This window comes from Sinohyriopsis cumingii, chromosome 11, assembly GCF_028554795.1.
Source record: "Sinohyriopsis cumingii isolate HCF-2022 chromosome 11, ASM2855479v2, whole genome shotgun sequence".
NCBI classification, from domain to species: Eukaryota; Metazoa; Mollusca; class Bivalvia; order Unionida; family Unionidae; genus Sinohyriopsis; species Sinohyriopsis cumingii.
The window spans coordinates 39987351-40003049 of record NC_142971.1 but is presented as its reverse complement, the minus strand read 5'-3'; the positions used below and the strand labels follow the sequence as shown (position 1 = coordinate 40003049).

Here is a 15699-nt window from a genome sequence, read left to right as displayed (position 1 = left end):
ACCCCACCCCAACCATAACATCCCTCACAGTGGGCTATGCTAATTATATGCGGTGACGCCTTTAACAAAGGGCAAAAGACAGGTCATGATGGTCTAGTTATATTTAGTGTTGCATGTGACAAGGTCTCCGACTCCAGTAGTATAGTTTTACACACAATTTTTGTAATTGCAAACAGAATGACACTGAAATTAAACTTCAACCAGACCTCTCGCAGGGGTTATGTGAGGGACCCAGATAAGGAAAAGATCTCAAAAATCCGCGCAGGAGTGTTAAAGAAGGTACTTATGACACAAAAACACACTGACCGATAAAGATTGAGTTTTTCATTTATGTGTGAGCTTTTTACGTTGTCTTTGCCGGATGATACAGAATGACCTCTACAATATACTAATTTAAAATATAAACTTTTTTAATGAGATAAGTTTATATCTTTAAAATGTGTATGCGAAACGAATCTCGCAAATAACTGGATATTTATCCTTACTATAAGTTATCATTAATAACTTTAAGGCGTTGACATCACGGCTAGAAAGGTTGTCATTGATGCAGTGCAGCATTGTTCTTATTGCACGTGCTTAGGCTCGAATAAATAGTAAAACAAGAAAGAGAGTAAACAACAAGCTTTGATAAAATACAATAATTTATTTCCCAGGAAAAATTCTGTAAAAGTTATTACGGTTTTATAGAATCAAATCCAAAAATAATCGAAGAAAAATCCACGAATAATATTTTAGAAGTCCTAATAACAAAATGTTCTTCTGATTTCAAGTTCTAATTCCGACGACGAATCCAAGATGGAAGACGATGACGTATGATGCAATCTGTAGTGTTGAAGTCTACAGTTCCTTATAGAAAGAAGAATTATCACTCCGATTTCGGATATTTAAATAAATTTTTATTAACAAAACTGTCCTTGTTCAACAATTTCACATGAACACACGTATGTTCCAGACAAATAGCAGAATTAATCTTTCTGAATGCAACTAATTTGAAATAACTTCAAACAGCACAAAATACAACTTCCAGTGTAAGAGAACGCCCAGCTGCAAATGAGAATATCTCTTCAAAACAGAGGTTATATCCTCTCCTAAAACGTAAACAAGGGGTCACGTGATCATGTTCTAGAAGCTTATAGAAATTAGATACATGCTAAGTTCACGTCCACCCAGTATGGCCCTGACGAAAACCAATTATCTTACTCTAATAAATAAATAAAAATATTTAAAAATTGTTTACGTCGTGGCTAAAAATTTTGAAGCAAGGTCCTGATTTACATCAACACCTGGTGTTTATGAAAACGAACAGTCATGGTCAAACTATTTTCTGAAAAAAGTATCATCTCTAGTGAATAAATTTACATTACAGTAGCATGTAATGAAAAATATAAAAAAATTAAACTGACAAACAATTAAATTGAAATAAATATATATTAAATCCTATATAATTAAATCAAATCTACATAACAATTGTGCATAAAGAAAATGCGAAGAACTGCCATGTTCCCAGTTCTGAGAAAACTAAATGTTATGAGCCAATGCAGCTGTGACTTTTTTTCACCTTGTCTTTTGTGTTGGGGGTGGGGGTGGAGGAGAGCAAACTTGCTTGGTTTACATGATTTAATTAAGCATGAAGTTCTGCTCTGAATGCAATAGGTAAAAATCTTCATTGTGATTTTATTAGCCTAAACCAACTAGCTGCAACTCTCTCTCTTGTGCAAACGGTAAAAAGGAGGGCTTACACCACCTAGCTCATAGTAGACCGGTATGATCACTTGTCCGATATTTCAATAAGGCACGTACGACCTAGATAAAGAAAAATAAATATTTTGCACTGAAAAAATTAACATTTATAGCAATAATTAATAACTCTTTATTTTTAATTTAATACACATAAAATTATAAAGATTATACAGATTATTATTATTATTATTATTATTATTATTATTATTCACGAATACCTTTTCTTTAAAGAATAGCCCATGTATGAGAATATCAAGTGTAGGAGAATAATGCTTCTTAGCCGTTTTTCTCAGTATAGAAGTCAAGGAGTTTATCAGCTCTTGAAAATCTACTATTGGGGAAATGACCGGAAGTGACGATATATGGTCTAATATTTGTTAGTCTGAATATTATCTCTACTCACTGAACTGTGGTTATTCAGACATGACAGTTGACTAACAGTTCTCCTTAAATTATGTAGCAATTATTAATTTATCTCTTGCTGCAAGCAGGATACCAGTGAAGCTACAAAAAAGACAAATATTCATAAAAAGTTTTGGCGATAAAAGTTTAATTTGTTTTGGGCGAGTCAATTAACTATTGTTGCCTCTGCAATTAAAAAAAATATCATCAAGCAATCAGACAAGCATGATTTCGTCACCAGTATAAGGAAGCATGGATTAAAGTTTATCTTAGGTGTCCAAACTAACTTGGACGAAAAATGTGGGAAACACATTAAATGTGTATCCGATATCCAGAAAAGGTCGGGTAGAACCATCCTGCGGCTGTATTGGAATAAACTCCATTTCCCTTGGAAACGCCTATCCACACAGCATCTGAAGTGTTTAGTCGAAGAACGGCCGAGTTACCTCCCATATTGAAAGCCATTTCGACGCCAATCCAAACATGGACCATGTACTCCCCGTTGACCACAAGACCTGTCACAAGATATGTATCAGGAAAGGAACAACCTTTGGCATGTGCAGTTGTCCATGTAAAGAAGTAGGTCCCCTGAACAGGAACTGTAAAAATCCCCGTCGTCGCAGAGTATCCATTCCCCTCATTTGTAGCAACCTTGTCGAAGATTAGCTTCTGGTTAACTCCTAGATTCGTCAAGACTGTTTTGCGATAAGCCATAAAGGCAATGCTTGGTGCTGTGGTGGATGGGGAAGTTGAGGAACCTATAATAAAAAGATGCTATTCATACGTAGGCTATTAAAGCAAAATGCTTCTCTCCCTTCCTTACAAGTTGGAAAACACACGTACAACGTGAGCTGGTAAGAGTTTATTGAGTAAACATAAATACTTTGTTAAACATAGTATTGTAATATATTGAATTTAAAGAGTAGTGTGATGACCATTAACCCCAGATTTCAATTAGACTGAACACAATTTTTCTTCCAGGATTTGCCAAAATGTGGCTATCTCCTTATGCAAGTGTCTCAGATTTACAGTTATATATTTTCTTGTCTTCTCTGAATTCATGTTTTCTTTTCCTATCCTTTGCTTTTCCTTGCGTTTTCTTTGGATTCATGTAGGTTGTTCTTTATAATGTTTTCTATCATTTTATTGTGCCTGTTCTTTTCACGTCGTTCTGTTACATTTACAGTTGATTTGTCCTTTGTATATTTTGCTTTTTTGAAAGTTCAGAACTTCCTGATATCGCTCTAAACGAGTGACTTGGCACAAGCGCATTTTGCTGTTACTCGTCAAGTTAGAAACCCATACTCGATTATTTTCTTATTTTTACTTTTGAAACTCGAAGAGACTGTGCACACTTGTAAACCTCCTTATTTTTTAAATTATCACTTTTTTAAAATTAGGTTTGTATTTCATATGTTGGAAAACTATACTCACTGGAGAGAACGAAATGAAATGGAGGGGGGGGGGGAGGGAAGCGAGATGGTGTGTACAGAAAGGATAAAATAATCATTTCGATTATCAGATACACTCATTTTTGCTAAGACAGCGAGCTCTTTGTTGTTTATGGCACACCAAAAATACATCATTTCTTAATCTTAAAGCCAGAATAAATTTGGTAATGTTGTGGTAAACATATATTTTATGCTGCAAGATGTTATGTGGATGAATCTGTTGGTATATGTATTTTATAATAGTCATGCTTCCGTTATTTGCAGGCGGTTTAGGTCGTACTCCTGTTGTACAGATAATAATTAGAGTAAACTATTCCAAACATCCCCTGGCGTCAAATGGATGTGTTTCAGAGCAAATCCCGCGATACAGGTTACTAAAATGTCTTAACACTGGGAAATTCATCAGCTATGGAACACGAACGTTGAGGGAAATCAGTAACCTCAAAGACAACTCAAGGATGAGGGAAATCAGTAACCTCAAAGATAGCTCAAAGATGAGGGAAATCAGTAACCTCAAAGACAGCTCAAGGATGAGGGAAATCAGTAACTTCAAAGACAGCTCAAGGATCCACATTCTGAAATGTGCAACTGAATGAAAAGATTGGCTTCCCAGCATAAAGAGGAGGCATCTTCAGCCTCCATTGTTTACACGTTTTTATTTTCAGGGAGGAAAACGACAAAGGTATAGCTCAACTAGGGCGCCAACAACCCTTTGTGTATCTTGCTTTTTTGAAACTTCATAACTTCTTGACGCCAAAGTTGTAGTTCAGCTAGGGCACCAAAAACCCGTGGTCCGACCCTAGGTAAAATGTATATAGTTTAATGGGCTTTTTTTCCTGTTGTGTGTGATGAGAAATTGAGCCACAGAAAAGATTAATTTGAAATCTGAAAATGAAGAGTTGAAAATTGATTTACAGTTCGTGAAAATGTAAATGTTCAACTTGATGCAGGACTGACCATTCTCTTGTAAAAATGATGATAGCTTTCAAAAAGGAATTTAAAAGGAAAAATTCAAGAAATTTAATAATTCAAGATTAGAAGACCTGGAAAATGTTATAAGAGTAAAATAAGCCATCTTAAAAGATAAACATTAATAGGTTTGTACTGAACAACTGGACAATTTTGAGCCTGTATCTTCATCGGATTCTGAATGTATAACAAATGATCAACATCTATTTAAAATGCTTCTATTACAATTTATTGGAACAACAATTTCGTATGCATCTTGTATGAAAAGAAAACTCAAGATGGACAGGAACATCAACTAATTGCAGTTATAAAATTTTAGACGAGAGTTTTTAGTGAAGCATGACAACTTGTGGAAAAAATAAAAGAGTTAGAAGATTTTAGGAAGGTAAAGTTGGATGGAATGAGGGTGCGGTCTAGAGCTATGTAGACGGAAAGAAAGTAACTAAATTTCTCTGTCATTTGGAAAATAGAAATTATACGAGTAAATTGCCGCATCTTGCAACAAGCAATGTTTTTAACACAGAGTCAACAAGACATCTGAGGTTGAGCAAAACAAGTTTATATGAGTTTATATAAAATTCGTGAAGGTGATTCTGTTTCTCTTGAAATGCTACTTAATTGCGCAGACATTCAAGTACAGAAACATTACTTTAATGGTATCGTATCACATACAGAAGCTGCACATTTTTTAAAAATGCCATGAAAAATCCCAGGATCTGGTGGATTATTTTGGAAAGATGTTGGATAGTGTCTAGCGAGGGTCATTAATTTTAGGTATGAATTGGTGAATTATCTTCCCTCAGGAGTTATTACATGTGTACCACAATGTGATAAACCCAAGTGGTACATTTCAAACTGGAGACCCATTTCACTTCCAACTGTATCATACAAGGTTGCTTCTGCAATTATTGCAAGTAGGGTTGATACTTTGTTTCCCATAGTTTTTCATATGGAATAAGCAAAGTTTCTATAAGAACAAGAAACTGTAGATAACACAAGAAACCAAAAAAGCTCACTTTTTCTTTACTATATATATTTTGATTCGTTTTGAAAAGATTTTGTTTGTGTGGTTGTGTGTGATTTTAATTTTTGACGTAGCTTTAAAACTTTTTAAGTCATATCGCTACGATGTCTGCAGTGTGGGATAAACTACTTTAAGATCTGCGTTGACCTTCAGATTTTGCCATCATATTTATAATCCATGTAAGTGTCACAATGAATGAACAATGAATGTATCATACCCCAGCTGCAAAAAAGCACTTCTCAAAATAATGTATTTCCTGTTCAGTTCAAAATTTTGGTCACTTGTACTGACTTTTATGCAGAATAGACCTTTAGGACCTGTCAGTCAACCTTGCTGAGTAACTGCTTATCTAATTACCTAGTCAATGTGGGAGCAATATGAATCACCACAGGTCAGTTGGGAGTACATGTACTTAATTTGTATTGCACAATGTAGGACAACCTGTGGGAAATGTTGCCACAACATGACTAAAACCTGGAAGCAGGAGTTACTTTCTTTTACGTAATATAGGACAACCTGTGCAAATGTTGCCACAATCTGGACTGAAATATTCAAAATGTATAGTAACCCTAACCCAAAGTATCTCATTTTACGCAAATGTTTTAAAATTATCTTATTGTTGCATGAAAAAAGATTTTTTTTGCAAATGAGCACAAAATATAAAAAGGTGGAATTTTTATATAAAGTATGATTTTTACAAAATCAAAATTTGTGCGTGTGTGTGTGATTTGGATTTTTAATGTAGCTTTAAAACAATTTCAGTCCTATCGCTACGCTGTCTGAAGTGTAACAGTTCATAGTGATGTGTAGCACTAGGACATCATGCCGCAGACGCGTAACATGATGCCTCACCCAGTCACATTATATTGAAACCAGTCCGACCAGTCCTTAATTAACCTCTTAATGCTGAATGCCTAGCGAGTGAGAAGATTTTGACTAAGATGTATGGTCATATATATATATATATATATATATATATATATATATATATATATATATATATATATATATATATATATATATATATATAATTGTATGCAACTTTAATGTCGAAACAACAAATGTTTTCGAATTAGTTTGGTATCGATAGAGGGCGTTGACAGGGATATCCATTCTCCTCATGTCTTTTATGCTATGTGCGTTCTTGACCGTTCAGAGAAATCTCTAATATCTGCTTTACATCTTTCATATCAATATTCCAAAGTTTCCAAAAACGATAAAAACCAATAGTAGTACAGGACTGGAAATATAATATGATTCTTTGATTGTTTACCTGAAAGTCCTATAAACTGAATAGTAGTTGATATTGATAAATTGTATATTGACCCTAATAAACGATCTGAATCAAAATTGGAAGCATATAATAAAATGGCAAACGTTTTTTTTTTTTTAAAGGAAGAATGTGGACCATAATTTTATTGATCTAATAATGAAAATATGGAATAGTAAAAAGAATTTTAGCGACAAAGCATTGAACATTTTCAAACAATTATATAACTTATTTGGGTTAGCAACGAAAATAACAGACCAAAAAGTACACCTTTATTAGTAAGCGACATATTGGTATCGCTACGTAAGTTATATAATTTAACTAAGCGCACTCCTGGTTACATTTTATTCATATTGAATATTTTAAAATGTAAACCTTAGGATGAAAACTCGTCTGATTTTATACGATTTTGATGAATATATTGTGTCTTAAATTACTACCAATGGTATACTTTGAAATATCAATTTTGGCGAATAATAATAACCACAAAAAATAATAAGCTATTTTCTCCATATTAATCGATGTTTACCTGTGACGATTTTCTGTACGTTAGTAAGATGCTTACCTGTTGCAAATTTCTCCACAGTCCTTGTAAGGTTTGCTACTTTCAACATCAGGATTTCCATATCATTTTCCAATAAAAGACGTTTCTCCTTTTCTTCTTCAAGACGAAACTTGACGGCGCTGACGTCACTGCTAATCATGCTGTCTAAAATGCCGAAAGAAGATTGGGCGAACAGAAAATGTAGAGCAATACAGAAAACCTCCATTTTCTTCCAACCTTTCTAAAATTATTGGTGGCAAAAGCAAACTCAGAATGTAACTAACATTAATTTGTTTACAGACTTTGCTAAACCCAGTAAATAGAACACGCAATTCAGCATCATTATCTATATACCAGATGGAATTCCGGAAGCTGTTTAAGCGTTTCTGCTACAATTTAATGAGACTAATTTGAATTCCTTGATATGCATGACATCATACATTAGGTCACAAAATCAAGGTCATCTTTGATTATCCTGTTTTTCGTTATCTCGACGAACTGCTTAAACAAGTACTGTCACAAACCATTACTATTAGCTGGCTAGAATCTTTCGACGATTTGTAACATTTAACAAGCCTCATTTCGTCCTCATAAAGGGGTACATCATATTAAACACAGTGATAGATTTGTCCTATTTAAACCCACTTCTCTGACATAAAAGTGTCAAGCATTTATATTTTAATATTAAGAGACGTAAACCAAGAATGGGAAAACCATGGCAACCTAACCAACACATTGGTAATATAGTGTCACGTTCTCTACCTAGAGACTTCAAACATTTGTGATACTTACGAATTAACAACATAATTATACAGATAAGAGAATTTTTAATTCGTATTCAACTGCACCCATCGCCTTACCTGGAAGCACGGACCTGTATACCATCTCAGTCATGCACACATCACCACAAATTACGCTATAAAGTCGCTGCCGTTGTAGGTTTTAAAACCCCGGAAAGAACCACTGACCCACGAGAAGCTATCAGCAAGTTTTCTTACATATACATACCCGCATTGGTCGAATATATATATATATATATATATATATATATATATATATATATATATATATATATATATATATATATATATATATATATATATATATATATATATATATATATATATATATATATATATATTAGATGAGAATAATTATTGGATTGATATGCAGATGTGTCTTCTGAGAACGTGTATTTAACATTAGTATCGATTATACTTGCTGAGAATTTAGAAACTCGCCAAACCAGACATCGATAAGAAAATATGTATCTAGTAAAAAAAGAATGAAAATGAATAAGAATAATGAACGAAAGGAGAAATAACATAAAGAAAAAGAAAACAAATGTAAATAGTTCAATAATCTGGATTTACTTAGAATAAAGAGGGCCTTAACCGTTGTATTCAAGAATTGTATCCTCACAGCATTCGAAAGTTTCCATTCACTTGTGTTGTGGTTAAATAATAATAATGATAATAATAATAATAATAATAATAATAATAAGAAGAAGAAGAAGAAGAAGAAGAAGAAAAATAGAAAATTACACGAATGATGAGCAAAATGCTCAGCAAATATATATTCTACTTTGCTGCATCCAACCAAAATTATTGGACTATTTGCCTCAAGATACAATCCAAAAGGGTCATAACTCTTACTAAAGTCATGATGATCATGCAAAGTATTGTATACCAAGTATCAGAGACGTCTCTCAGCAACTACGAGACAAGCTTTAGTCCCAGGATTATGACAAATAGAGCAACCAGTTTTAAGCCAAAAGGGCAATAACTCAGTCTACAAGCACAAGTGCACAGTGATCTAGTGGTTTCATGGATTAAACATATTTTATTGTCGCAAAAAATACAATAAGATTGGACACAATTTAAATATTTGCCCTCTCTCTTTATACTACAAGTATCACAACATATTCAACATGAATACAGTGACTAATAATGACACGTGATTGGAGAGAGAGAAAAAGAGACAGTAATCGCATTTTGAGTAAGTTATTGCAGTCGTCAGGCAAAGGTTATATATTTAAATGCATGTATAGTTCTATATTTTTCAGCTTGCATCGCCCTATCCCCAAAGCAGTAAATCTAAACTATCAGTTGCATTTGGCAATGAGTAATTTCTCATTAGCTCAGTTTTTTGTCAACTATACCTGGGACAGAACAAGAAATGCATGGTGGTTTCAGTTCTATGGCAAGAAGAAAAAGGGGTGTCAGCAAGCTGAACACGATAAAAATCAGCATTTAATGAACTTACAATATGTCGTAATCCAGTATGGATAATATCTAGGGTTCGAATAAGAAAACTTCGCTTTTTCCAAGATACGATTTTTGGACACAAACACTTTTTTCAAAGCAGAAAGACATGCAACACAAGGTATCCTATTCCACAAGGCAACCAATGAGTCTGTAAAAGATGATTTGGTAGAATTTAGCCTGAACTTGACAATGACCATATTGTTTGAATGTCGAAGGTTATAATTTGTTTGTTCTGACACGGGGCGGGGAGAAATTCACTGAGATAGAACGGAGTTTGTTTCCTTTTAATGTGGTACAGTTTTAATTTTTGTCTCATTCTTCTAGACCGCAGACTTTCCCACTCTGTTTGAAAATAGAGATATTGCTTACTAATGTTTAGTTTTGTTGAAGTACTGTAACTATGTGGAAGTCCTGTAACTATGTTGAAGTCCTGTAACTATGTTGAAGTCCTGTAACTATGTTGAAGTCCTGTAACTATTCTTGTCGCTTAAAGCAGTAGTTTTTTCAATTTTTCTGAATCCGTCAACGTGCATAAGTCCTAGACTGCACTGGCATATTAAAAGATGGGCCTTATATTAGTTTCATAAAGTTTTGATAAAATTACCTACTAAGTTGGTATTTAAGTTTTCGAAGAGAGGCTATTCGAAATGATGTTGTTTTTAAAATGCTATAAATGCTACCAATGTGAAAAGTCAGTTTGATATTTGCTGAAGGTAGTAATCCAAAATGGCGAAGAGGATTCACATACTTGAGATGAATATTTTCAAAAACAGCTTCAGGAATATTTTTTCAGTTTATATTCTTGAAAAACATAGCCGTTCTTTTTTTCCTGGATTAAGAATGGAAGTGGTGGAATAAAAGTTGAATGATTTATCATTTCAAAACTGATCTTGTAATTTTCCAAAATGTTTTTGGAGCATTTTTGTTTAGAATCTGTAATATGTGTATCAAATATATTGATTTTTAGCATGCATTTTAATGTTGCTTACCTTATTTCTTATTTGTTTGAATTTATTCCAGTCGATTAGCTACCACGATTCAGGGCAAATTTGCGTGCTCTGTCCCATTTCCTTGTCATTTTTCTTAATTGGCAACCAAATCACGGTTCATTGCACGGGCGAACTGCTGCAGATTTAAAAGGAAAACACAAAGCTGTCAATTGTAATAATTTGGTTTTGAATACATATGTTGGAACATCATTATCCGTTGGTGTTAGCAAAAGATCTGCCCAGTTAGTTCCTGTTATCAGAGCTTTTCATTAGCTAAAATCAACTTTGCTGTAAACCCAGACAGGGTAGGCCGTTTGGAGGTAGACGTTAAACACTGATTGCTGTAGTAGAAGCATCACGGTCACTAAATTATTTATCAATTTTTAAAATGTATGCATGAATATAGTTGTAGCATTATTTACAAAGATTGGATCAAGCAAAATTCTAGTAGTGGAAGTGACTCGTGTAGGATATGCTATCACATTTCGTCGACTATATATTTCCATTAAATGAACTAAAGTTGCAGAGATAGAAGGTACAAGTAAATCAGTATTATAGTCCTTGATAGTAATAATATGTTTGTACGTGTCACTAACGATATCAATCGAAGATTCAAAATTTTGCCTGAAACTTGTAGGAGAGAAGTTGGCTCTGTGCCCTGCCCCAAAGTATAATGTATCTGAGGGTAACGTAATCGGTTAATGTGCACATTTTTCTACATAATACTAGGATTTAAACTAGCCTATCAAGAAACTAAAGAAGACTGTATCATTAACTTGTGTTAACCTCGAGATTAGTCACGTGTGTATTTATATACCACATGTAAATGAAATACGGGATCCAGTCATCCATATTTATCTGCGTCATGGTTTGCATCAGGAATTTGAAAGCACATTTGATATCTGTTGCCTCTGTTGATTGTCTGGATTATGCGCCTTGTTGCTGTGATAATTTGTCTGGATTATGCGCCTTGTTGCTGTGATAATTTGTCTGGAATATGCGCCTTGTTGCTGTGATAATTTTCTGGATTATGCGCCTTGTTGCTGTGATAATTCGTCCGGATTACGCGCCTTGTTGCTGTGATAATTAGGAGACTCTCCCCAAAAATAAAATCGACAAACGCTCTTCTTTTTATAACGGCAATGTGTAGCATTGCCTTTTTTCTGTACACAAGCGTGAGATTTCACCTGACAATCAGGTATTTTGTCACGATATCAATAAGTAAGCAAAAATACATAATGGAAGCTTGACGGGATTTAATATTTGACATTATATATATATATATATATATATATATATATATATATATATATATATATATATATATATATATATATATATATATATATATATATATATATATATATATATACTCTCTAAGGAAACTCATATATAGATTGGCCTAGACGGATATAGAACAAAAATAAAAGCCTGTATCATGACAAACAAATAAGGTATAGATTTTTATGCTGTGAAATCTGTTTTACAAACACCTTGTCATAATGAAGATAGACCATAAAAATACAATTTAGATTGCTGCAGAAAATAACCCTGTACGGCATTAACTATCTTAACTATGTTTTTCAAACGACTTTTATTTGATTTTGACCTTTATTTACTTCGTGGATGTTAAATGTACTTTGTAAATTCCATACAAGCATAATTATATGGTGTGACTTATTGTTGCTTTCGGGTGTGATTGCAAGTGCGCGTAAATTCAGCTTAATTGTTCTCGTAGCAACATAAATAATAGCTATTACTTACAACATGTACTTGTTTAATCAGGATGATGAGAGAAACACAATTTGGTATATTGCATACAATTAACATACCATTCCTATGGAATGACACTTGTTACACTTCCATCAATATTATTCAGTCTCTGGCAAACAAGCTTCGGCCCAACAGTAACTGGGGCCAAAATAACAAGCATTAATAAATGATACAATGAATAAAGAAACAAAAAGCGATGGTTAGCAGCAAATACTTACATCAGCCTTCAACAACGTCTATATGCCTGCCTTTGATACAAAAGTCAAGAATTAACAAGCTACATAAATGTGGTTCTTGTGCATTTGTATAATCTCTGTACAACTGTGTCACGGCATATTGGACGGAATGACATGCAGTGACGTCGGTGCCGTAAAGTTGCGTCTGGAGGAGGAAAAGGAGAAACGTCTCCTGTTGCAAAATGACGTCGAGATTTTGATGCTGAAAGTAGCAAATCTTGAAAGGAAACTAGAGAAAGACGCTGACGGTAAGACGATTATTTTGATACAACATTTCACTTTATAAATATTTTATCCTTCTGAGTAAGGCAATGAGTTCTTTCTGAACAACTCAAAAATGACATGTTCAAATATAAATACACAGTAAAACAGTAACATTGGAAAAATCACACACCTGTTTGGCATTGTTTTGTCGACTAAAGACAGCGTTTATTTGGCAAATTACTATGTAGTCAAGACTTTTTACTCACACAGCTCCTCCCCACGCTAAATTTACGAGAAAGAATGAATATATGAAAATAAAAATACTCGGAATTTCGATTATTTCCTTTAAAATCTAGTCACAGTCAGATTTTCATCTAAAACGAGAATAACAGAATTGTCATGTTCTATAAAAAAAAATTCTGGTGGGTCTCTATCATTAGCAAACCTGAAACCTAGATAAAAATGCTAATTTAAAATTAGAAGTCAGGTCTTAAAAGAATATTTTCATAATTCCCCATTCTCAAATACAGCACGTATTCAACTGACCTGCACTTTCTTAAAAGCTACTGGACCGGATGTTGTTAAGAATCAAATAGTGAAAGTACTTTTGCAGACATATGTTCTGCGGTGGAGTAGAGTCATTGGAAACATTTCATTAAAAACAGTAACCTAGCCGCATAATAATAATATTTTGCATTTATTTCATAAAGGTTCATCGTCCAGGTGCAGAAATGTTGCCTTTATGGCTTATCGAGACACATCTATGACAAATCTCGGACTGAAACAGAAGCTAGTGTTCGACAAGGTAGCTACGAATGAAGGTAACGGATATTCTGCGATCACAGGCATATTTACTGCCCCCGTTTCTGGCATCTACTTCTTTACCTGGATGACTTCCCACGCAATGGGTATTGCTTCTCCTGACACCGACCTTGTAACCGGGATCGTCGTGAACGGCGAGTACAAAGTTCATGCGGGTATTGCCATTACACATGGTTTCCATATGGGAGGTAACTCTGCAGTGTTCCGACTCAATGCAGCCGACATTGTGTGGATAGGTGTTTCCCACGGAAATGGGATGTTTTCTAATTCATTTGAACGCTGGTACTACCCAGCATTTTCCGGATTTCTTGTGCAGCCTTAAGGATTAATACCCGTATCCTTAGTCCGAGTTTCCTCTGACCCTTGCCACCCCAAAATGTCCAAACGTCAAAAATGGGGTGGCAAGGGTCAGAGGAAACTCGGACCACTGTATCCTATACCGTGCATATAAAGTTAGACAAGTTCCATCAGTACTTATTGATATAACCGGGATGTACAGTTGTCAGTCTCAGTCCTAAAATGTACGACATCGACCCCGATATTAATGTCTGGAGGTGGGGTCGAGGTCTTACTGCCCAAGAACGCTGTGTAGCGTGTTCTGATATCGACTAGCATGGAAACATGAAGTCGCATTTTCAGGAATATTTCACACACTTGGCAGCCCTTATCGACGCTTTTCTACAAATTAATGTCATAATGTTTTAGTCAGACGGTTCTTTCTCTGATGTCTATATTTCTAATACATTCAAATTCTCACACAAGCAAATGAACGTGTTTGCAAATCCGTTGTCCTACAGTTCAGCTGTCTGAAATGCGACGGAAGCCGGGAATGCTGAAATTGGATTAAGCTGAGCTATGTTTCTTTAAAGAAACTAATAAAAATACACTTAAAACGTGTTCATTAAAAATAATTATTATATTTTTAACCGATTTCGGCATTTCCGGCTTCCATCGCTTGCAAGTTAAAGAGTGGGAGATATTTCTGAAAATTTGGGAGAGATTTTTTTTTCTTCTGCTTCTTATAGTAAGTTGTTGACTTACCTCGCTTCAGAGTAGGAAATGGTTCTACTAGAGCTTTTTTGAAAGTTATTTGGTTTCTCACAGTTTATTTCTTCGAGTTACTTCCAATACTGTCATGCAATTCTTGTGGTTTTTATTTGAGTGTTTGGATTAATAGTTACATATATAAAGTTCACATTATTGTTAGTATTATGTATTTCATATATATATATATATATATATATATATATATATATATATATATATATATATATATATATATATATATATATATATATATATATATATATATATATATATATATATATATATATAAAACATAGTCGGTATACTTTACCTACAGTGTGTGCAATGTAATAATTTTGGTATTATAACATGTTAACATAACACTTTATAGATTGTAAGAAAAGTATAATCTACTTTTAAACGTCTAAAAGTAGATTATGCTTTTCTTACAAACTATAAATCAAAGAATAAGCGTCCTTCCGAATAAATAGAACATTTTACATAGTCATTTTTGAACACAGAATGTTCAATGTGTGTGATGTCGCATTGTTTGATGCAGTACCCGTTTGAGTACTGTTGACACTCAATGTTTACGCAACCTTAAGTGTCATCTTCACAACTAAACATTACATTGTTGCGATATCCATGTGAAAGAAGGTTTACTAGATCGAAATTTCCATATTTACTGTAATGTAGTCGTGACCGGATATTTACAGTATTTGATTTGGAACAAAAGGCTACCGAATATGAGAGTCGGAATTGCATCACAAATGTACAGCATAAATATGCTGTGTTTGGATAAAGTTCTGTCAGATGGGAAACCGGTTTATGACCACTGTCTTCTGTGAAAAAAGGTGAGTTTATTTACTTCTGTAAGTTAATATTTAAACCACGCTTTAAAAAAGGGTGGATATATACCGAACCCTCAACCCCCACCCCACAGACCCACTATCAAATGTGCAATACCTTTAGTTTTACTTCT

At 34.0% G+C, this 15699-nt stretch overlaps 2 protein-coding genes across 3 annotated transcripts in view; one reads left to right on the top strand and one right to left on the bottom strand.

The window, feature by feature from the left end:
* LOC149787978 (complement C1q tumor necrosis factor-related protein 4-like) overlaps positions 1-14864 on the top strand; it is a 35214-nt gene extending 20350 nt beyond the window's left edge. The window contains exons 3-4 of the mRNA XM_089973503.1: positions 12719-12913; positions 13580-14864. Of these exons, the coding sequence (XP_089829629.1) occupies positions 12719-12913; positions 13580-14013 (629 nt within the window). The 3' untranslated portion in view covers positions 14014-14864. The remainder of the gene's footprint in view (positions 1-12718; positions 12914-13579) is intronic.
* LOC149787979 (C1q-related factor-like) lies at positions 624-7694 on the bottom strand. Of its 2 annotated transcripts, XM_089974252.1 has the most exons (3): positions 7422-7694; positions 2430-2900; positions 624-1803 (listed from the first exon to the last, which is right to left on the bottom strand). In XM_089974252.1, exons 1-2 carry the CDS (start codon positions 7624-7626, stop codon positions 2455-2457), a joined length of 651 nt encoding a protein of 216 aa, XP_089830378.1. In that variant the 5' UTR covers positions 7627-7694; the 3' UTR covers positions 624-1803; positions 2430-2454. The 2 variants fall into 2 exon arrangements, with proteins under 2 accessions (XP_089830378.1, XP_089830377.1); XM_089974251.1 differs by having other exon boundaries at positions 624-2900.
* Positions 14865-15699: the final 835 nt, after the last annotated feature.